The 22,594-nt window shown below is 40.4% G+C and overlaps 2 protein-coding genes across 2 annotated transcripts; one reads left to right on the plus strand and one right to left on the minus strand.

Moving 5' to 3' along the window:
- Nucleotides 1-3,368: 3,368 nt before the first annotated feature.
- LOC117552455 (cytochrome c oxidase subunit 5B, mitochondrial) lies at nt 3,369-4,982 on the plus strand. The gene is made up of 4 exons (XM_034225882.1): nt 3,369-3,583; nt 4,242-4,312; nt 4,389-4,488; nt 4,760-4,982. Exons 1-4 carry the CDS (start codon nt 3,481-3,483, stop codon nt 4,870-4,872), a joined length of 387 nt encoding a protein of 128 aa, XP_034081773.1. The 5' UTR covers nt 3,369-3,480; the 3' UTR covers nt 4,873-4,982.
- Nucleotides 4,983-4,999: 17 nt separating this feature from the next.
- Nucleotides 5,000-22,594, minus strand: herc4 (HECT and RLD domain containing E3 ubiquitin protein ligase 4). The gene is made up of 24 exons (XM_034225868.1): nt 22,420-22,594; nt 21,251-21,521; nt 20,999-21,158; nt 20,256-20,332; nt 19,936-20,157; nt 19,757-19,848; nt 18,153-18,283; nt 17,833-17,987; nt 17,520-17,596; nt 16,790-16,905; nt 16,565-16,624; nt 16,177-16,288; nt 15,400-15,589; nt 15,133-15,305; nt 13,370-13,489; nt 13,171-13,269; nt 12,924-13,091; nt 12,681-12,824; nt 9,671-9,837; nt 9,451-9,517; nt 8,546-8,628; nt 7,726-7,909; nt 7,079-7,181; nt 5,000-6,097 (listed from the first exon to the last, which is right to left on the minus strand). Exons 2-24 carry the CDS (start codon nt 21,474-21,476, stop codon nt 5,889-5,891), a joined length of 3,135 nt encoding a protein of 1,044 aa, XP_034081759.1. The 5' UTR covers nt 21,477-21,521; nt 22,420-22,594; the 3' UTR covers nt 5,000-5,888.

Below are 22,594 nucleotides of genomic sequence, written 5' to 3' on the forward strand. Positions count from 1 at the left end.
AGCGTTTGAGCTCACCTCAGGAGCTCTGAGCTGCAGCGACTATGCCGAACGGGTGTCCGCACTAAGTTCGGTTTCGATATGGTGCTCCTGGGGGAGCCCGGGACCACCAGGTCGTCTAAGGAGGGGGGAACCGGCCCAGGTCGGACACGGAGCAGGTCAAAGCCCCCGTGCCGCTCAGTAGTGGGATCGCGCCTGTGAATAGACGATGTAGTGAAGCCTGAGCAATACAGCGGGACCCAGTCTTTATATACTCTGAACACACACCTGGGACAACACACACACACTCAACACCAATGTTACAGCAGCTTCATCTCTCTACATTTATTTGGTTCTTCACATGGAAACCTTCACAAACCACTTCTGTGTGTTTGTCCTGCAGCGCCTCCTCCTGGAGGGGAGCAGCAAGGAGCATCAATCCCAGCTGTTTTCTTTTTAACGTTTGCATTTAATCTATTTACTTCAGTTGTCTCATTCCACTGACAACACATCGAATACAATATATATTTTGTGATTGTGTAACACATACACAAAATACAAAGTAATTAAAACTATAGCTGCACCTTTACCAGTTTTGATAAACACTTTAATGCATCAATCATTATAATTGAAACATAGGCTACATAATATTCTAAGAAGACGCAATCTGCATAAGTACTTTTACTTTTGATACTTATATTTTGATGCCAATACTTTTGTACTTTTACTTGAGAAACCTTTTGAATGCAGGACTTTTACTTGTAACAGAGTATTCCTACAGTTGTCTCATTCCACTGACAACACATCGAATACAATATATATTTTGTGATTGTGTAACACATACACAGAATACAAAGTAATTAAAACTTTAGCTGCACCTTTACCAGCTTTGATAAACAATTTAATGCATCAATCATCAGGGCCGTGGGAAGTAGGGGTGCTGAGGGTGCTGCAGCACCCCCTGGTGGAGGACAGGGGATCTGCACTTCCACAAGATTAAATACAAATATAATTAAAAAAAGAAGAAGAATGTTCAGCCTTGATGTAATAACATTCATAATTAAGTAACTATAACACCCTTTTCACCCCGGTTACATTTTCAATTTGCACTGTACGATGGGCGCTGTAAGTGATGAAAGTGGGGGATGTTGGCTTATCAGGCGCCCACAGCTCAAAGCCAGCGTGAGAGAGAGAGAGAGATAGAGAGAGGGGGTGCACCGGTACCGGCGGGGAATGTTGTTAGCTTCTGCTGCGCTAACGGATATAAGAAGCTGTTTCTACAATAATGTGGAGGGAGAGCTCTCCTGTCAGACTGAGAGGCTCAGTGAGGTAAAGGACTCTGAGTGTTTAGATAGTTCACTTTAGTCTAAGTTGTCTCAGTGGGTCTCAAATGTTTTGATCACAATTTATGTAAACAAATATTTCCAAGGCACTCCTTTATAATTATTAGGATAAATAAAAACAGGTTTGAAATCATTCCAATGTATACTATAGGACAGTAAACCAAAAATATTGTTTAAAACTGGAGAGATTTAAAAATATGCATAAATAAATAAATGTTAACTGATAAAATAAGATATAAATGAACCACAAAAATAAAACAAGTTAGCCTACATGTATTTGTTATTGGCTATGGTAGGTTATCGGTTATGTTCACTTCACATATTTATTTGATTATTAAAATGCAAACCGATCTTTTTCATATGGGTGTTTTAGAGTTGTATCTCCTTGATCATGTCTCTAGTAATTGGGCGCTCAAAGTGCACCAGATTGAAGCATTTTACTTTAAAATGTTAAAAAAAATCTTCCCGTGGGGGCACCCCCGGACCCACCTAGAGATGTGAAGTCCACCCCCCAATTAAAACATGTTCATGCAATACTAAATACATTTGAAGCCTTTTTATATAAGCTGTCCACCATATCAATACGTTTCTCTGTTTGTAGTGTAGTGGTCTTTTGTAGAGCTAAACCATTGCCAGCTAAAATCTTGCCTTGGGCAGCAAATTGGTCAAAACCGGCCCTGGTGTCATCCCCACAGCACCCCCCATTTGAAACATGTTCCCACAGCTATGTCAATCATTATAATTGAAACTGATAGGCTATAATATTCTGAAAAGACGCAATCTGCATAAATACTTTTACTTTTGATACTTTAAGTATATTTTGATGCCAATACTTTTGTACTTTTACTTGAGAAACCTTTTGAATGCAGGACTTTTACTTGTAACAGAGTATTCCTACACTCTACTTGTACTTTTACTCAAGTATGAATTTGATAAACAAGCTAGAAACTGATGAAGAGAGGAAGAATATCATTGTGAATGATACAAAACAAGACATGACGTCACGTCTCCAAACCCCAATCCCTCTCTCGTGCAGAGTCCTCTCGCCGGGTGCGGTGGCGCGCGCCTGTAATCCCAGTTACCGGGAGGCTGAGGCTGGAGGAGCGTTTGAGCTAAGGAGCTCTGAGCTGCAGGGACTATGCCGAACGGGTATCCGCACTAAATTCGGTATCGGTATGGTGCTCCTGGGGGAGCCCGGGACCACCAGGTCGTCTAAGGAGGGGGAACCGGCCCAGGTCGGACACGGAGCAGGTCAAAGCCCCCGTGCCGCTCAGTAGTGGGATCGCGCCTGTGAATAGACGCTGTAGTGAAGCCTGAGCAATACAGCGGGACCCAGTCTTTATATACTCTGAACACACTCAACAACAATGTGTTTACATGTTACAGCAGCTTCATCTCTCTACATTGATTTGGTTCTTCACATGGAAACCTTCACAAACCACTTCTGTGCGTGTGTCCTGCAGCGCCTCCTCCTGGAGGAGAGCAGCAAGGAGCATCAATCCCCAGTTGATTTATTTTTTAACGTTTGCATAATCTTCTTACTTCTGTCTTCTCATTCAACTGAAATAAATAAATAAATAAATATATATATATATATATATATATATTGTGATCGTGTAACAGATATACACAGCATCACAGTGCAGCTCTGTCTTTTCATGTTGTATTTTTTACAGTGATAGAAAGTGACATGGCTCAAGTAGGCTACCTCTATTAATCTCTTCAAGGCAAATATTGTAACTTTACATAAGTATATATCTATGTGACCACTTTGCCACACATTACTCTCGCTAAACAAGCATTATTTTGAACTCGGTGATATTTCCTGATAGAGAAAAAAAAGGGGTGTCAGGAAATTGAAAGTAGTCTATCCTTCACAAAGAAAATGTCGAGAGGCAGAACATTTTCAAAAATTAGCGTACTTTTAATTTGTGCAAATATCAGAGACAATTTTAATTCTCATTAGCCTATGTTATTTCTTATTTGTATAATCAGTATCAGTTTTGAGCAACATTAACGCTACATGTTTTTTTTACGTATTTGATTGGTTAGAACAGCCACGTTGCTGCTCTCTTTGGTCCGCGCACCTGTCACTCAGACGGTTGTCGGGGTCATTTCAGTCCAGCGCAGTTCAGTCTGGATACCTGAAAGTGTGACCAGAATGGCGGGACGTCTTCTTCTTCGAGCCTGTACACAAACAACATTGAGGCTGAGGAGCAATGTGGTGGCTAGACCGCTCCACCGTGCCATGTCCTCAGGGAAAGGTACGTGTGTTTATCACCGAGAAAATAAGACTTTAAACCGCAAGTCAGGCACATGGGGTACGGTAAAACTCCCTGTCAGTGGTCATGAAGGAGGTTGTCTTGTCTGTATTAAAGTTATTTTTTGTTTATTGCGCAGTCAAGTGGCCTAAAAGCTATATCAAATGCGATGTCTGCAGTGCGATATTAGCTCGCTACGCTGTTGTTTTTCTTATTGAGAGGATAAATAAGATTTCATTTTGACAATATTAATACGCAGTAATACATTCTCTGTTTGTGGTGCATTTGTCATGTGGGACGGTTATGTAGCACCGAAACATCACTAGCTTCCGCCTTAATGTAACTTTATAACGTTTGAATAAATAACATGAAGGTCATCTGGACTTAAACTCGTGGAAGGCCTTTGATAGACCCACCTCCTCTGGCTGGCGTATTTTTGGTTTAATGCCAGTTTCCTGATATGGGACAGCAGCAGGGTGGAGTGGGTGGCTTCCTTTGCAGACGTGCAGTTTCACTTGCACTCAACTACACTGGCCTCCTGACTGTAATGTGCACACAGCACAACCAACATTTTTACATGCATTTACTTCCCATTGAAAAACAAAATTGGAGTTAAATACAATGTATTAACTAACAAAGGCAATTTCATGTTGGCATTTAGGAATACCGACAGATGACGAACAGGCCACTGGATTGGAGCGGCGTGCCCTGCAGGCCCTTAAACAGGGGAAGGTAGGCTACTGTACACACAACTTGAATACTGTGCTTGAACCTTACATGTACTTACCGCATATGAATACACATACAGGATCCCTACAGTATGCTGAAGCCCAAGGAGTATGCTGGTACCAAAGCGGACCCTCACATTGTGCCAAGCATTGGAAACCAGAGGATAGTGGGCTGCATTTGTAAGTGATGTATATTAAAGAAACACCTCCAACATTTTCATTTTTATATCAATTTAGTCATTAGAGAGAATGCGACTGGGTGGGCCAATTTGGATTATACTGCACAAGTTGTGTGAGGTTTTCTTTGGGATGAAGTTTTGCAGTTCTGACCACTTTTCTACATTTTTGGGATTCTTTGTTCAGTCGTAGTTTGCCCTTTAAAGCAAAGTACAATGATCTGTATGAATGTGCACATTACAAACCAGGGAAATCCAAATATAATCCTCTGCAGGTGAGGAAGACAACACTGCTATCGTGTGGTTCTGGCTTCATGCGGGAGACGCCCAGCGCTGTCCTTCCTGTGGTTCCCACTACCAGCTGGTCCACCATGAACTGCCCCACTGAAACTAAAATGACAAGCTCTGTACAAACAGGACAACACAGATATCCGTATTTGCCTCCTTTATGGCCATATGTGCGCATGAATTATCATTAAAATGTAAACCTGAACTCAATTTTCTTGATAGGAATCTTTTTTTAGTTTTTTTAATAAGGGAGCAAATCAACATCACTCATGCTGTGGCAAACAGCACATTAGAGCGGTATTAAACTCACTAACATGTCATACAATGAATTGTGGAAAATGCTTGAATTTTAATTGATTCATTAACTTTCAGCAATAATACCAAAAGGCCAAAAATAAGTTGAAATTATCAAATGATCCAGATGATTAAAAAAGCCTTGAACAACAGGACAGCATTTTATCCCCAAAGTAACTCACATTTATTTCAGTGGCTGTACTATTATGTGTGGATTGTTTAAGGCTGACAGCCAATCAAATCCACTCAGGATCTAAAGCAAAAGCCTCGCACTCTCAAACAATTGTCACATTAGAACTTAAGTCAAACATAAAGAGTTGTGTACATTGTCCTACTGCACAGGGGGTGTACACAACATCAGCGTCTCCTGTAAAATACTATATGAATCACTGCAGTAGTCATGCAGCAACTACTACCACAGTGGAGCTTAAAATGTTACTTTCTTTTGCGACTACTGCATTTTATTATATTTTACAGGTTTTTTTGTTGCTGTATGCATTCCCTGTAGTCCATACCAGTAGTTTGCTTCATCCCACTTGCCATATCCAAACATGAATGAAATTATATCTACAAGATCAATATAAAATGTGAATCGACTTGTAATAAGAGCATAAAATACTGTAATGCAATGAGAAAAAGATAGCTGGAGAATCAAAGTCAAGATTACCTGTGATAGTCTAGACATCCAACTCTTAATTACTCCTATTGCCATGTGGCCTCCTCCTCTTTCCACCCAGTGTTCAATTTCTTACAGCAGAAGTCAGACTGCGAAACAAAACATTTGGGAATGTGGTTGCAGTCTGGACATGGAGTTCGAGGCCATCAGGCGAGATTAAAGCCTTGATTGTGATCTATAGCCTGGAGAAGTTTATCACGGAGGTTTTCCAGACTCCTGTACTTGGGTAGGTCCAGCAGGTTGAAGCAGGTGTGTGCCACAGGTAGGTACTGCTCTCCTCCACCTGTGGGCTGGATCACCAGCTTCAGACTCTTCATGCCCAGAATGGGTATGCGGTCACTTCCTGTGAGGAACACTGTTGGGGAAAGAGATAAATATTTAATTTAAATCTGTCCAGGGACTACAGATGAAAAATAGCTTCTTGGCTAACTGGCACATTTACCGGAATGTAAATTAATGTGCACTGTCCCTGTTAAATAAAAATAAACGTGTCCAGCTAAACACAAAACACATGAGCCAAATCAGCGGCTCTTCTGATTATAATGGCGCTTTTCCACTGCAGGACCTAGCACGGCATAGTACGGTATGGTTAGGCCTTGGTAGGCCAGGCTCACTTCATGCTGCGTTTCCATTACAGTTTAGGAACTGGGGTAGTAACTATAGTAACGCAGTGTAGGCGGGGCGATCGGCTGTTCGGCGGGCGGAGCGACGCTGCGTAAAACTGCAGTGACGTCATCTTCAATGCGAACCACAACCAAAACCTCAGCCGTTAGCTGTTAGCACTCAGAGCTCACAGCTCCTCATATCTGTTCAGAAACTAGACAAAAGTTAAAGAAGTACGAACCACAGACTGTCTGTGTCATGGCGAATACATTCGCTGGTTTATTTATGTCTGTAGGCTGTTGTTGTGAGTGTGGATGGAGCATATACAACGTTAGCTTAGCCTGATCGATCCGATCTCCATTCAGAAAACACGCATTTTAAAAAGGTTTTTCGCCTGCCGTCTTGTCTGCAGACCGGTATCAGTATGTTGTTATTTCGGCATCATTTTGAAACGTGTATTACAATTAAATTGCGGTAAAATATGTGCATTTTCGATTCTCTCTTACCATTCAGCAGTCGAGAGTGTTTACGTCACTAGTTTAGCATATTCAGCCCGGTTGTTGGCCCGGTAAGAACCTCGATTTTGGAGGGCCAGAAAAAAGGAGAAAAAGTAGCCCTGAGCCAGAACTACCCCAGTGGAAAAGCAAAAAAAAGCGGGCCTGGTTTGGCCCGGCCCGCTTAAACCGTGCTACGCGCTGCAGTGGAAAAGCGCCATTAGGTAGGTATCACTTACAAAGGAACTGCTTTTTCTTCTCTATAGGTAGACTGTGGAACACCTCCCAGAAGAGCCTGATGGTGGGGTGGTCCGCCCAGTACTCCCCTTTGTACTCAGTACTCTGAAAGGGGAAGACATAAGTTATTGGTAATATTTCAAATGGGATACTCATTATCAGTTTAGTTTGCATGTAACACCATTTTTAAGTTTAAGGTTATCAAACATTTTGGAGAAATAACTTTCCAACAGGTAAGAGGAAACATTTAATTGAGTTATAGAAACTTAATTTGTTCTTAAATGTTGGTGTCATACAACACCCATTAATATGCCCTCTTTTACAAGGGTAGTTTGGAATCCCTGAGGCAAGAGAAAAAAACAAAAACTGGATCCATTTCCTAAGTCTGATTTTTATTTTTCAGGTCAGTTTACATTTGTTTCAGTTATGTATTAAGAGAATGAAGATTTATTTAAAATAGTCAATCTATTTCAGGAGAAAAAAAAGTTAAATCTAGAGACCTGTGTTTTAGTCCCCCACAGAAGAGAAAGCAATTTAGATCAGACTTATAATTGTGTTTTTCTCTCTTGCCCCTCTGAGCATCTGAAGTTTCACAAGTCCAAAAATAAAGAGCTGAAATATTTTCATTGACAATTATATAAAAGAAGACCTTTTCGAGCTCCGTCCAGTCATAGTTGGTGTTCCCAATCACCATGGCTTGCAGTTCATTCGGCTGGAACAGCTCGAGAACTTTTCCACCGCACACCTTGTGGAAGCCCGCGTGGAAGCACTCAAACAGCGGAGCCACTGATGTGTTGAACACATAGTCTACGTACGCATTGACAAAGTCCTGCCTAGAGGAAGAAGAAAGGGATTTTTAAAAGTGAAATGCAATAGTTAAACATCAATATGAGCAGATTATTTTTTACAATTAAAATGATTAAGCTGATTCCACAAAGATAACACATAAGGAGATTTACAAAACACATGGTATAATTGTTGTTTACTGCATCACCTACATATGGGGTGTTTCTCAATCGCGAGTAAAGCTGCTGCAGAGCCACTATTTCAAGCATACTACGTCATCGAGTGCCGCCGAAGTACTGTTCCAATGTCCAGCATACTTGGAATTCTACCGAGCCCGGCGTACTTCGTTTGGAGACATTTCGAGGCTGCACATGTGTAGACTCTGCGGTCTTAAAATCCCCACAATGCTTTGCGCACGGACCAATTTCCCCAAATCTGTGGCGGAAAATGTAAGGGGGGGGGCATCTCATATGACGCACACCTGCATACTTGCTCACCTGTTCCACTCTTTGTTTTCCGAAATGCCAGGAAGTATTCTTGCCTCGCTTCTGAAGCATTACGCTCGGAAGACATGTGCTACCAAGCAAGCGTACTCGAGATTGAGAAACACCCATGGTGTATGATGTATGACCTGTGAGTGGTATTGTTCCTGTCATCTAAATGTTACCGGGTCAACAATTTACCTGTTTGATTTATTGACATTGATGTCTTCGCCATTGGGTATTAATTCCAGGACCTCTGTAGCACCATAGTTCTCCTCTGTGATCTGTAAAAACAAGGTAATGTGTTTAGAGTTTGCCAGAGGTGGGAAGTAATGGAGTACAAATACTTTGTTACTGTACTTAAGTACATTTTTCTGGTACCAGTACTTTACTCCACTACTTGTTGTTTATGTTTTTATGTCTTCTTGTGGAACCTACTGCTGCAGGTCTCCCTTGAAAAAGAGATCATTGATCTCAATGGGATTTTACCTGGATAAATAAAGGTCTTGAATTGAATTGACTTATTTCTCTGACGACTTTTTTATTTTTACTTACATTTTTAACACAAATACCTGTACTTTCTAATTCTTACATTTTCAAAACAGGCTCGTTATTTTAGTTTTAATCTGCATTTTGTGGCATGATCATTATTATTTAGAGTCATTGCGTGCCTTTGATTTGAACACGATCCGTGTATCCATCATTTCCTAGTCTTCTCTAAAGAAGAGGGACCAATGAAAACTTTGTAATCTTTTTTTTTATTCAGCTTCGAAACATTCATTAGCTAACAATGACATTATTTTTCTATTAATATAAAGGGAGGTCAGTTACTCTTTAAAACAGCTGGTAGTTATGGGTACTTTTTACTCAAGTACATTTCGAAGCCCATACTTCTTTACTTTTACTTGAGTAAAGAAGTTTAGTCAGTACTTCTACTTTTACCAGAGTATTTTTTAAACACGAGTATCTGTACTTCTACTTGAGTAAAGGATGTGTGTACTTTTGCCATCTCTGGAGTTTGCTGATATGGTATAGACCAACTATTTATTTTAAACTTCATCCACCAAAGAGAGTATTTTTTTCTTTTCTTTTTAAGTACACCTTACTGTAAAGTTCAAGCAGAAAGTGTCCTCAAGGTCATCTTCTGTGTAGTCCAGTAAGTGCTGCAGACTCCTAGATAAAGAGACAGAAATGTTATACATTATTTTCTTCATTGGACATTTGGTGAGTCTTTTAATTAACACACTCTGTGGTAATTAATTGCAGCATCTAAGACGCAGTTAGGAAAATACCACGGCACACTGACATTCATAAACATGATCTGACCTTCCCACATCTGACATGAGCTCCTTCAGATCCTCCAGTGTTGGCTTCTTCTTCAGGAGCTTCTTGTAAAGGGCCACGGGGAAGTTGAGCTCCACTATAGTGAGGTTGTAGATGGCCAGACCACAGACGATCCCGATGAGGTTGAACAGGTCGATGTCCTCAAAGGTCTGCAAGTGACGGTCAAAGGGTTAGTTAGAGCGCAGAGTCAAGGTGTTTACATTCATCTAAATACAGGCAAACAAAAAGGGAAATTGAGGAATGTATGCTGTGTGTGGTAATCATCATGTTTTATTTACCTCAATTATTTTAACTTGGCTTTCTTTTTTTATTACGGTTTATTTTCTTCCTTCATTTGAGGGGAGGTTTTCTTATTTTTGGGAGATTTTTTGGATTGTATGCAGTCTTGTGAGTGTGCAAATATAATAAAAATACTGGGTAGCTCCAATTATTTAAATAATCAATCCTACAAATTCAGATTATACAGTATTTAAGAAAACTAAAATACTGTAAAAAATGCAAACAGGATATGTCATTACTTATTACTAGGGATGCACGATAATTATCGGCCCGATAATTATCGGTCCGATATTAGGAATTATGACGTCATCCCGATAAACCGATACCAGTATTAATAGCCCCGATAATATACAATATATTTTTTGGGTAAAAAAAAAGAAAAAAATACTGCGGTGTGGGTGGATTGGGATGAGGGGCGCTTGTTTTTCACTCGGCTCCTCCCGTTTTGCCAGTACTGTGGTATTAGTGGTTTAGGAAGAGGGGAGTTTTTCACAAATCCAGCGCTCCCTAACTCATGCCTGGCTGTGACGCAACTCAAGGCATATGCTCGAACCGGAGCTGCCTGGACGCTGCAATCATGTTGCGCACTATCCGTGCTGAGTGTGCTGACTTTTCGTACAATGTCCCACTGTCTGGCTTCCTGCATAAAGTCAAGTGCTCGGCGCAGTTGTGGCGAAATGTCGCTCCTCTGTTTTCATTTAAACAGCTCCGTATATCCGTTAGCGCAGCTAGCTAGCACCAGATGCTAACAACAACAATGCACGTAAGGTCTCTCTCTCGCTCGCTCGGGCCACACATACACACACCCTCCCGGTCCTCCAGATGGCCAGTCGGTGCCTGTCGGTGAGCGTGGAAGTGTGGTCTGCCACAAGCGGGCGACAGGAGCGGGGCTGTCAGCATCAGCTTGTAGATGGTATTTTAAACTCGATGCGCTCTGAAACTACGGGGCGGCCGAGGAAAAAAAATACACATGCGTTAATCGCGTTGAAATAATTAGTGGCGTACATTTTTTTAAATTATCGGTGTCGGTCTTGAGAAGCAGGAAGTTATCGGTACCGGTTTCAAAAAACCAATATCGTGCATCCCTACTTATTACCATTACATTCATAATACGACTACTTCAGAGTCCCCCTTTGCTGAGGGATGTTTAAGAGTCCACTTAACTACAGCCAGAGATATTATAGCTGCATGAGCATGCTAAAGGTGAACTAGAAAATGCATTTCCTGCTGAAAATGCGTGAGAATGCTGTAAACTGTGTACATTTGTTGCTAAATTTAGCTGAAAATGCAGAAAAAGCTGAATATGTTATTAGTTGAATTGTCTCTGTAGCTGCTTTTAGCTACAAAAACCAAGTAAGTGTGTTGCTGAACTTAGCGCAGATATGCAGAAAAGTGAAATGATTTGAATCAAATTGTTACAGCTCAAAAGCATTGCAATGACTTTGTTGAAAACTGGAAAGTGAAATGTTAAACTGGAAGAGTAGGAAAAACAGTGAAGAAGCTTAATATTTAAAAGAAAAGGTTTAAAAAAGGTATAAATAACAAAATGTATAGCCTCAATGTCCTGAAATAGCTGAATAAGTTAATAGTTGAATGGTTTCTGTAGCTGAAAGTAGGTTGAAGGAGTTAGATATTAAATGTACGTAGTAGTGAATTAATGTGTATTAAGAAGAGAAAAGAAAGTAAAAATGCTTTGAGAAGCATCAGAATATTTTAACTGCAAACTTTTGAACTAAAAGCATACGTCACCAATAATGTATAAAATATGTGGAACGTCTGAAGTCAGTATAATAATAGGCTGAGACCAGAGTCCTGCACGGGTCTGATTTTCAAGACCCGCTCCCGCCCCGCACCCGCGACGTGCAATACCGAACCCGCCACGCTACCCGCACATATTGCCAATTAGTTCCCCGACCCGACCCGTCAGCACAAGATCCGCAACCCGACCCGAACCCGCATATATGAGCAGTGAGAACGTGCAATTATTAACACACGCAGTTGCATATTTGTCTCAAAAAGCGTGGGATGTTGGTTATTTTCTCCATCTAGGATGACACCAAAAGCCTCCCAGACGTTGGATTTCGCTCTTGAGGAAGTGTTATTGAAAATGCTGTATTCTCCGTTAGAGAGCTTCACCTCAGCCATTTCGAATGTGGCGCACACAGCAGCAGATTGATGCGCTGCAGAGGTTATGATTATGCGCGGTCCCGCGGGGGAGAGGTCTGAGGATTTAAACATTATACTAAATTACTATTATTTTAATATATTTATTATGCAATACCCGCGACCCGACCCGCATCATCTTTGTTTTACCCAGAACCGAACCCGGAAAAAAGCGTTTGAAAAAATACCACCCGCGAATCACCTTTTTTGCGGGTCACCCGTCGGGTACCCGCGGGTACCCGACCCGATGCAGAACTCTGGCTGAGACAGTCTGTTAAACTCCAGTCTGTGTGTTTGTGTTTGAGGTGATGACGTTATCAAACAGCTGAGTGTGAGCCCAGAGATCAAAGGTTACCATGGTGATGTGCAGTGAAAGGAGAGCCTTTCCATTGTTCTGAATGAGAAATAAACCTCTTACATTTCTAACTATAGTTTAAAAACGGTGGCTGCTATCAGTAAAATGTCAAGAACAACAAGAAGAACAACAAGAAGAAAAAGAACAATAGTGGAATGCTGTAAACAGCATTCACCCTAATTACACAGTAAGTACCTTGTTTGAAAACCAGATGAGCCTGGACTCCTCATGGTAACGAAACATCCCATATTTTGGATCCAGCAGCTCTTTCATGATCAGGAGGAAGAACTCCTTTCTGACGCCTCCAGCATCGACGGCCTCTTCTCCCACGAAGATCACCTGCCGTGAACGTCGCATACATTAGAGCATTGGCAGCACATTTGATGTTTCAATTGAAATGGCGACAACATTTGTAATATCAATTATAACAGCTTTGACCTTGAGGGGTCTCTTGTAGTCGACATTCTTGGACTTCCTGAGGACCTCCATGGTGTCTCCAACAATATTCTCCCTCCGAACGATGAGGATGAGGCACGGGTTGACTGATTCCACCGCTGGCATGAACATGGAGCTGAAGTTTTGCATCTGTGCCTGGTCCACTGCCATCTATAAAGAAAGAAAGGGGGATGATGAATGATTGACACATTAATATGTTTCAACCACTCAGATACAGGCTCCTTATCACCTGCATCTGTATGACAGCGTCAGTCTGGAGCAGCGTGGTCTTTGCTTGGGCATCAAATACGAAGGGATACCTGCACAGAGTCACCACGCCATCTTGACCCTGAGGATACAGAGGCATAAATCAATGTTTCAAACTGGGGAATTAACCTAGACAAATGTAATTAAATTAATTGTGGATCTGACATCAACAGTGGACTCACCAGTGGGTACATCTGCCTCTGAATCCATGTGACGTAGTCATTTCTGATGTCTATCAGGTCATCCAACTCATGGATGTAGAACTTATCGTACTCAATGATGTGTCCTGCTCTCTCGCTCACCTGAAACAACAGTAGAACTAGAAGTTATCGACACTCTATTTTTTGGACCTTAGGTCAGTTTTTTACACACAGAAAGTAGAAATTAGAATCTGCAGACTTATTCAATAATAATGTTCAAAAAGCTCTTTATTTTTCTCATACTGCCTGGGTTATGCAGCACCTATTTTCACCCTCTGTCTGAAACCAGAGCCCAGTCTGCTCTGATTGGTTAGCTGGCCGGCTCTGTTGTGACCACTTAGAGATGTCCCGCCCCTTAGCCTATCATGTATGATTGCGCTAGCCCAGGGGTTCCCAAACTTTTCAGCCCGCAACCCCCAAAATAACGACCCCCTGTCAACAGAGTTTTCCGCACTCTCGCGGGAATATCTCCGCAATGGAGCGAGCTTAAGTTTCACTTTCGATTGCATGATATAGCCCAGCGCAACACCTTCGTCACACATTTTGCCACTTGTTTGTACCATTAACAGGCGATTTGTAATTTGTTCTAGAAAAACGATGTGTTTTTTAGGATTTCAAGAAGCGTATAAAACAAACAATGGATGTGTTTTATGAACATTTATCCATGCTGAAAGTAGATTTAGATGTTAGGAGTGAGATAGATTATTATCTAATATATGCATCCGATGAAGCATTGTATGAAGTCTGTTGATGATCAGTGGCTGTTGTTGGGGCTGTATAAACGTTTTTTTATTTTTGTTTTGTAGGCCGACCATGCAGGCCTCAGAGAGTTAAACTTGGGCCTGCGACCATAGTTTTACTGTATTTTATTTTTGAAAATCCACAGCGGAGGTTTGTGTCGTACTATGCGGTGTATTTTGCATATCTCTCAGTAGCCAACGATCTGTGAGTCTGTTGGCTCGGACATAAACTGCGTAATAAATGTAGTCTACATTTCATAAGAGGTGTAAAACCTGAGCATTTTAAATCGCATTTGAACTAAATGCTTATATAATCTGTAGTTGTATTTGTATTGTTGATTTAATGTGTGAACGAGGCGATATAGAGAAGGTTAAGCTGTCATTATTACTCTGTTATATACTGTTGGATTGGTAAGCAGGCCTATTGTTTTTGGATATTTGTGGAGTTAGGTGGTCCGTGAATGTTTTTTTATTGGTTAAGTGGTCCTTGGTATGAAAAAGTTTGAGAAACACTGTGCTAGTGGATTGTCAAAGGGGGAGCCTCGTTGCGGGGAAATTATACACATGGCTAGTCCGCTCCTGAAAAATGTCTATGCACACATTATTAATAATAATAAAAAAAAATTGATAAAGAAAATAAATAAATATTTTTTAATTTTGTAATCATCTCGCGACCCCCACTCGGGGTCTCGCGACCCCCACTTTGGGAACCCCTGCGCTAGCCAATTGAAGTGGGGGTGTTACATAGTGATGTCATTATGTTGAAGATATAGACAAAGGAGTCCAATGGGGGCGTGTCAGTTCAGGGGGGGAGTGTGTGGGAGAGAAACTCCCTCTGGAGGGAACTTGGGGATTTTAGCCTTTGCAGAACATTTACATGCACAAAAACATATACAGTATAACACACTACAGGAAAGGGAAAACCCACAAAAGCATGATAGGGCCTCTTTAACATTGTACTGTCTGCAGAACACATGCTTGGATTAGTTTTTTTTTATTCCTCACCGTGTGCAGGATCTCCAGGAGCCGGAGGGACGTGTCCAGGAAACAGGTGAAGATTCTCTGCTCCACCGAGGGAATGCCCATCTTGTGCATCTGGAGCAGATAAACCACCACCCCCTTGTACAACTCAACCATCCGCTGGAAGACAGGGGGCTCGAAAGTAGACCACCAGTTTCCTGAAGGAAATACAAGACCAAACAGAGAGTGAAAAAGCAGAAAGCGGCAGAGAAATGGTTGCACCGTGTGTGGGGTAAACAATCCTCATCCTACCTAGCACCTTCAGCGGAGTCTCTTTCAGACTGAGGAGGGATTTGGCAAATGGGATAGCGATGGTCACGTAATTGTTTCTGTCGCTGAAGAGAGGACATTCAGGGAGAGTGAGGTAGAGTCTCAGGGCTTCAATGTCTGGAGGAGAGTTGCTTAGTCTGGGAATTAGGTTCTTCTCCAGACTGGCAGCAATCTGAGGGGGCAGAGGAAAAGATAAAGGTGTGTTATTATTGATTTCATAATTAGTAATAAATGTTTCTCTTGTGTTTGCTTGATAAACACTGTGTTGGTGGGGCAAAGTGCAATAATTACATACTCAGGCGGAGTTAAGAAAATAATAACCATGGGCCCCCCCAACAAGGGAGGTGCCCAAAAAAAGCCTTGGTATAAAAGTTAATTAAAGGCACAATAATCTATATTTTGTATTAGGTGTATCACAAGTATTGATGATAACTGTGATATTTAAACGAAAAAATGAAATAAATATACCATGTTAATTATACACATAAGATAACTTTATGTACATGTATAAGAAGGGGAAATGGACCTACTGATGCTACTTATGTACAGGGCTCTATCCTCATCTCAACTAAATCCAACTATTTCCAGGCACAAAATAAAAATGATGAGAATTTTAAAGTCGTGACAATCCCAGTTCAACAAATCTGAGAAATATTGTTACAGTCTTATATAAACGTACATGGACAATTATTATGTAATTATTGCAATAAACTAGTGCATAAGGTGCCCCAACTACAGGATTTGTTTGTGATCACTGACCTGCTGAGCGATCTCATGGTGATCTTGTTGGACCACTCTGTGCAACAGGAGGCGAGCCATGCTCAGATCCACCCCAGAACATTTACTGCTGGTGCTGTAGTGATCTGGATTACTGTGTGAAAGAAATAGTCAGTTAATATGAGACTGACTCAATCCAAAAAGTAAAATGACCTCCACTAATTAAAAAGGAAATGTAAATCTGACATGAATATGACCTTGAATAAAAACCACGAAGAGGGTCGAGATAAAAAATCCATACAGCATAATCTCTGTAGTAGCCTATGTCTAACACTTTCAGTTAACCACCGGTAATCGTCAATTAAGACATACTGTATATCAGACATTGAATTAAAAAGATAATAACTGTAGATGAGAATGGTTCTGTCACCTGGTTGAGAGAAATGATCCGTTGAGGCAGCTTGCTGAGGAGAACACGAGTTCAATCTCACTGAAGGAATCATGAAAGGCAAGTTATTAGTGTTAGCACACCTTTTAATGAGAAGATCTCCTCAAGGTACTCAATCATGAAAAAGTGTCCAACTGTAAATGTCCACAATGAACTAAAAGTAACAATAACATGTTAGACAAGGTTTGAGGGAGGAGAGGACTTTACTTGGAGATTTCTATTGGGAGTCGTCCTGGGGAGTAGTTGCACCACTTGTGTATGATCTCCTGATTCAAGGTGCAGATCCTCCTGTGGGGGTCTGGTATCCTCACATCGTCTTTGTCCTGGAGTTTCAACAACATTAAGTCTGAGGAAATTAAATTAACTTGCAAAAGAGATTTTAATCAAATCAGAAATGATGTGCAATCATTTTTTTCTTTTTTCGTTTTATGTTTATTTTCATGGCTCTGTTGTTTAAGTTATATTGATAAGCATGGTTGGTTTCGCCCGTGTGGGCATGTGCGGGTGGAGGGAGGGTTGAGTGTAGTGAGTGTACTGTGATATTACAATATAAATGAAATGGCATCGATGACTGTACTATGATGAAATAAAAAGACTTGTAAAAAAAAATAAAAAATCATGTGCAAAATCGAAAAGGTTTTCCATTAAAATTTCGACTGTTTAAAAATAATATAGAAGACGCTCTACTTGAACCCATCAACAAATAAGCTCATGCTCCTCTATAGGTCTTTATAAACATGGCTACATTATTAAAAACAAACATGTAATGCAAACCCAATTAATTTAAACAAATAATTATTTTGACATTACATTTTTTTCATGCACCCTTTTTTCACCAAATCACAGGCTTGCATGTTAAAAGTAATGAAAATCTTGCAATTCTTTGGTGTGTAAGCAGCTCTTAGAATCCTCAACTAAATAACTCCTGAACACTTACACTGGCCGTGCAATAGTGAGCAAAGCTCTGGTCTCCTCCTGCATAAATCCTCTTGACACAGTAGCCCGACTCCGAGTCTGCAATGTTATGTAATGACAGCAAGAATAAACGTGTGAATAGATGAGGAGGTAGGGATGGATCTACACAGTACAAGTACAACGTGGCATCTTAGAGATCCAGCAAATATTTATAATAACATTACATCAAATGTTTCCTTACATTTAAGATTTGTGATCTGCGAGTTTGTTTTTTTAAATACTGCTGTTTTACTTTTTAGAAAATACTCCATGTAGCTTTATTTAAAGTGTCTCACCTGTATCCATTGAAGAATTGGAGCATCCCCAGGGGCCTTTGACAGGGGCCGGGTTTTTTCTGTTGCAAGTGGAGCGGGTACCAAGCTGCCCGTTACCAGCAAGCCCGAAAGCATCCATCTTTCCACAGGAGGGCGTGAAGGCCATCGTGTGCTGCCTAATAATTGTACAATTGTTTTCAAAATGGTAAAGAAATCCATTATAGCCATCTACCTTTCACGCTGGCTATTTATATTACATTATGCGCATTGACATCAATACACAAATGTAGTAAGTACTCCATATTTGGAATAAAATGTGTTAAAAAATACAGTCGATTTACCTTCCACATGAAATCTGCGTGACTACGTTTCCCATGAGCTCAAACACTTTCCTCGGGTTGATTTCATGGTTTGTAGAGTTGTGTCCGAGTTGTCCGTATCCTCCCGCTCCAAATGTAAACACACCTCCTTCCTGTAAAAGCAGAAACACCAGTTTTAACTGTCAGGGCAAAGTGTTTACAAACACCACAGCATACAGGGCTGGAACTGAGTGAGAAGCATACAGGATGTAATCTGGTTATTCATTAATAGGAAACAGCTAAAGAACGCTACATGGCTTCACAGGATATGTTATAATCTGCAAGTCTTAGATACAGAAATATTCAGCTGGTAAACATAATGGTGCATAATAAGCTCTTAATAGCCTAATTCTAGTTATTTTCTTCATTCATATTAATTATGATAGCATTTCTTACCTGTTTTATTGATAGAATACGGGGAGAGACTTTTTTAGCTCCATGTTAAAATGATTGCCCAATTGTAAAGACATCTATTAGGTTTTAAAGGACTACTTCCTCATATTACTGTTTTACAGCTGTTCACTGTAGATGTATACTTATCATAATGCTACATTCCTTGTTTCATTCAGTTTTTTCATTTGCAATTACTTTCTAGTTTATAACAATGTATTTAATAATTTATTTACGGTATATTCTATCATACATTATTTGAACATGCACTGCTTTATTTTTACATTTTGTGTGCACTTGCATAGTGTTCTTTTTATTTTTAATTGATATGAAATTGGCATTGTTGTTATGATTCTGAGACATTAGATTTCTATTTCCTGCTTCATTTTTGTGCATTTAAGAAAACATATCTTGAACTTTGACCTACTGCACTTAGCCTAATTATGCCATTCAATGTTATAACTAATGAGACATTAGCCCTTACTTACTTGTTTAGGTTAACCTTCATTTAAAAATGAGTGGTTAACAATATGACTACAATTTTAATTGTTTAAAATATGTCAGATTGGCCTTAGCCTATTGTAAAGCTATAGGCTACGCTAAGTGGAGTACCTGTGAACCCATACCTCAGCAATTAAAGGTAGGGTAGGTAATTCACTTCAGAAACACTTTTTGTTATATTCCATGGAATGCTCTTAACATCCCGATAGCAATGAATATATTAAATGCTTTGAGAATAAATACATACAAAAATGTAATCTGTGGAAGCCGTAGCGCTGTAAAAAGCACGACCAATCATTTTAGCCGGCCCGGCTAAAGTAACTGGATGGCCTACCTGCCTGTCAGCCTTCCATCTGTGCACAAACTTATCTCGTGCTCTCATTGGTCATGTGCGCGTTCGTGTGTGTTGGAGGAGGGGCTCTGTAAGGAAGTCTGAAGGAAGGGGCCGATTTTTTTCGGCTGCGTACTTTCAAATTCTAGCACTCGAGCTGCTTTCTCCATTCTTACCTACCCTACCTTTAAGCTTTATAAGAAAGATCATCTTTACAATCGGGACTGATGGTTGGAAAAATAATAACACTTATTTGTTTTAAGTATATATTAAAAGAATAAGGCAAAGGCTGTGAAAAAATATGAACTCACTGACACACATAACACTTCAGGTTTATCAAATAATCAAAAACGATATAACTTAACTTGGTCAGTGCTGCGGTGTGATCTTCTCCACAGGAGACATAAATCACTCTCTGCGATCTGAGGGACTTCAGCAGGGTTGGGTAAGAGCGATCTGAAAAAGACAATCTGACAATGAGTCTGACTTTATGGCCTAAGTGCTCACAGGTAGAAGTGTTAATTTAGAGGTGTGACCACCCACCGTTGCAGTCATTGAGACCCAGCTGACCGAACTTGTTGCGCCCCCAACCGAACACGGCTCCTGAGAGAGTGAGGGCGAAACTGTGAGCCCCGCCTGCTGATATCTGAGTAAAAGGAACGCCCTGCAGAGACTGAATGATTTGGGGCGTTGAGACGCTCTGTCCGTTTATGCCTAGCCCAAGTTGTCCATATCGATTGTGGCCCCAGGAGAAGACTTGGCCCCCTATGAGGAGAATTAGACATAAAGTAGAATGTCTTTAGATGTGGGAAACATAATAAGCTGAAATAATTGTGCATTATGTTGGTACAAACCATCCTCACCTCTTGAAAGTGCATGGGAGTGCCAATACCCACAGGCTACCTGAGCTATTTGTATATCTGACAAACTCTTGATATTTCTGAAGAAGAAAGAAATAAGCATAGTTTGTTACAAACATTTTGTGATCTCATCATGTGTAGCACAATGGTATTAATAAAGTGAGTTTGATATTTAGATGAACATGTTGATACATTTCGGTAATCACTTTGATCATGACCAAAATCCCTGGATAAGATATATTTTAAAATAGTATAAACTATCTGCCAAAATGTGTCATTGAGTATTTTACACTGGAATTATAATTCATTTGTTATTCTAAATACATTTGCACAAGGTTGTACTTTAAATGTCCTTTTTTGAATGGTGCTGACCAATGAAAATTGCTTGTCAAAAAGGGAAAACGCCTAAATAAAAAGGAGACTTATAGCATTACCAAGTCATGTTGTGGATTTGTATTTTCTTTAGAGTAGAATAATTATTTGACGGTTTTCTTTAGCAAAGTGCCTCCATACAGATATATCATTAGAATATTCCTCGTAAGTGTAAACCTACCTGGTAATAAACCTGTTTCTGATTCTGATATTATGTAAGGGGAAAAGATTTAATCAACTAGTATTGATGTGGTCAGATAATAAAAGTTGGGGTATCAGTATCGGACATGAAAAAATGCTATGTAGCCATCACTAGTTTTAATTAAGTCTTAACACAAAACAATCAAATCAGTCAATCTTAAAAATGAGCCCACCTAGGCACACGGACACATTCTTCAAAATTATTTAGGCCCAGCTGCCCATCTGAACCCTGGCCCCAAGAGAACACCTGCCCTTTGTCATTCAAGGCGAGTGTATGGGACTCTCCACAGGACACCGCCAGTATGATCTGTGCATCCAGGGCCACTACCTGTTCTAATAGGACACAAAGAGAAATTAGATTAATTATTTCTCCAAGTGGTATCATACAAAAATACAAATAATGATAAGATGTGTACATCACCAACCTGGTTTCTTCCTGCACTTCTCATGGCCCAGCTGCCCCAGGTCATTGCAGCCACAGGTGTACACTGTCCCATCCTCCAGCAGGAAGGCTGTGTGTCTGAGGCCACACCCCACATCGCACACTTTCTTCCCGTGGAAGAATTCACATTTTCGTGGCTCAACCACAATCTCTTCATCAATCCCACCCAAGCCTAGCTGTCCGTAGGAAGCATTTCCCCAGCACAGCATTGTAGTTTCCCCCTTTGGCTATGCAGGCCTGCAGGATCCCCGTCTCTGTGAAAACGAGAGAGACACCTCGGCTAATATAACGTTACAGAGCACATTCAGACACTTCAGGGTGCAGGGTACACTTCATCTGGTTTCACCTAGCAAGGTAGCCACTTAACGTTATGGCTATTAACATTATTGTTCGCGTACTTGTTAATAGCTTATTTGATACCTTCAGGATGTAATAATATAAATATTACAAATATAATGAACCCAGAGCAGGTAAGTCATATGTAAACAGATTAGCCAAGTAAGCTACAGTTAAATTAGTTAAGCTTAAATCACCGAACCACACGACTTCCGTCTGGGGCGTCTGGATTTCTAAATTAAAGTAAACGGCTAAACATGTCTTGAACATGTACTGCTAAAATATTGTACTTAAACAGATTAACAATAGATCCAAAAGAGTTCATATTTATGACGGCTATCATAAAAAACAGTAACTGCCATGTTTCTTCTGAGAAATGTTTTTAATATTCTAACCGGAAGTAGTATTCTTGTTCTGACAGGCGCACCTCGGAGACAGACAGCTAGCATGCCTCTTGACGTTGGTTTACCCTGATGATCAGTCATAATGACCGAGGCAACTTGACTTACTATAATTAGCTTTAGTTAACAGAATAGTTTAACAGTTAGGAATGGCAGTTAAAAATAATTTCAATAAAAGCGTATAACACGTGGTAACATTGATAGAGTAGCTTTACTCCAACAGTGTTGTAATGTTAGCAAGCTAACGACAGTCACATCCCATCTAAATTAGCCTTATTAAGGTGGTTGCACAGCTATGTAAAATAACTTAAATATATGTTATTAATGTACGTCTTGTGAAGCAGTAACGTTGATCAAGTACATGGTGGTCCTTACGTTCAGTTTACTGACATTAAAGGAAAATAGTCAATCTTACCAAACCCTCCAGATTTGACAATGTTATTGTCTTCCAGGGTTTGCTCACTAGTTGGTCCGACTTTTAAAAACGCACATACTTTGAGTAATTAATATTAAAAGCCAACTGCTAGCTTGTTGTAAGAAAATCCTCCCCAATCCCTCCACTCCGGTGTCTGTCAACAACTACTGTACAG

The sequence above is a fragment of the Gymnodraco acuticeps genome, unplaced genomic scaffold (genome assembly GCF_902827175.1).
Source record: "Gymnodraco acuticeps unplaced genomic scaffold, fGymAcu1.1, whole genome shotgun sequence".
NCBI classification, from domain to species: domain Eukaryota; kingdom Metazoa; phylum Chordata; class Actinopteri; order Perciformes; family Bathydraconidae; genus Gymnodraco; species Gymnodraco acuticeps.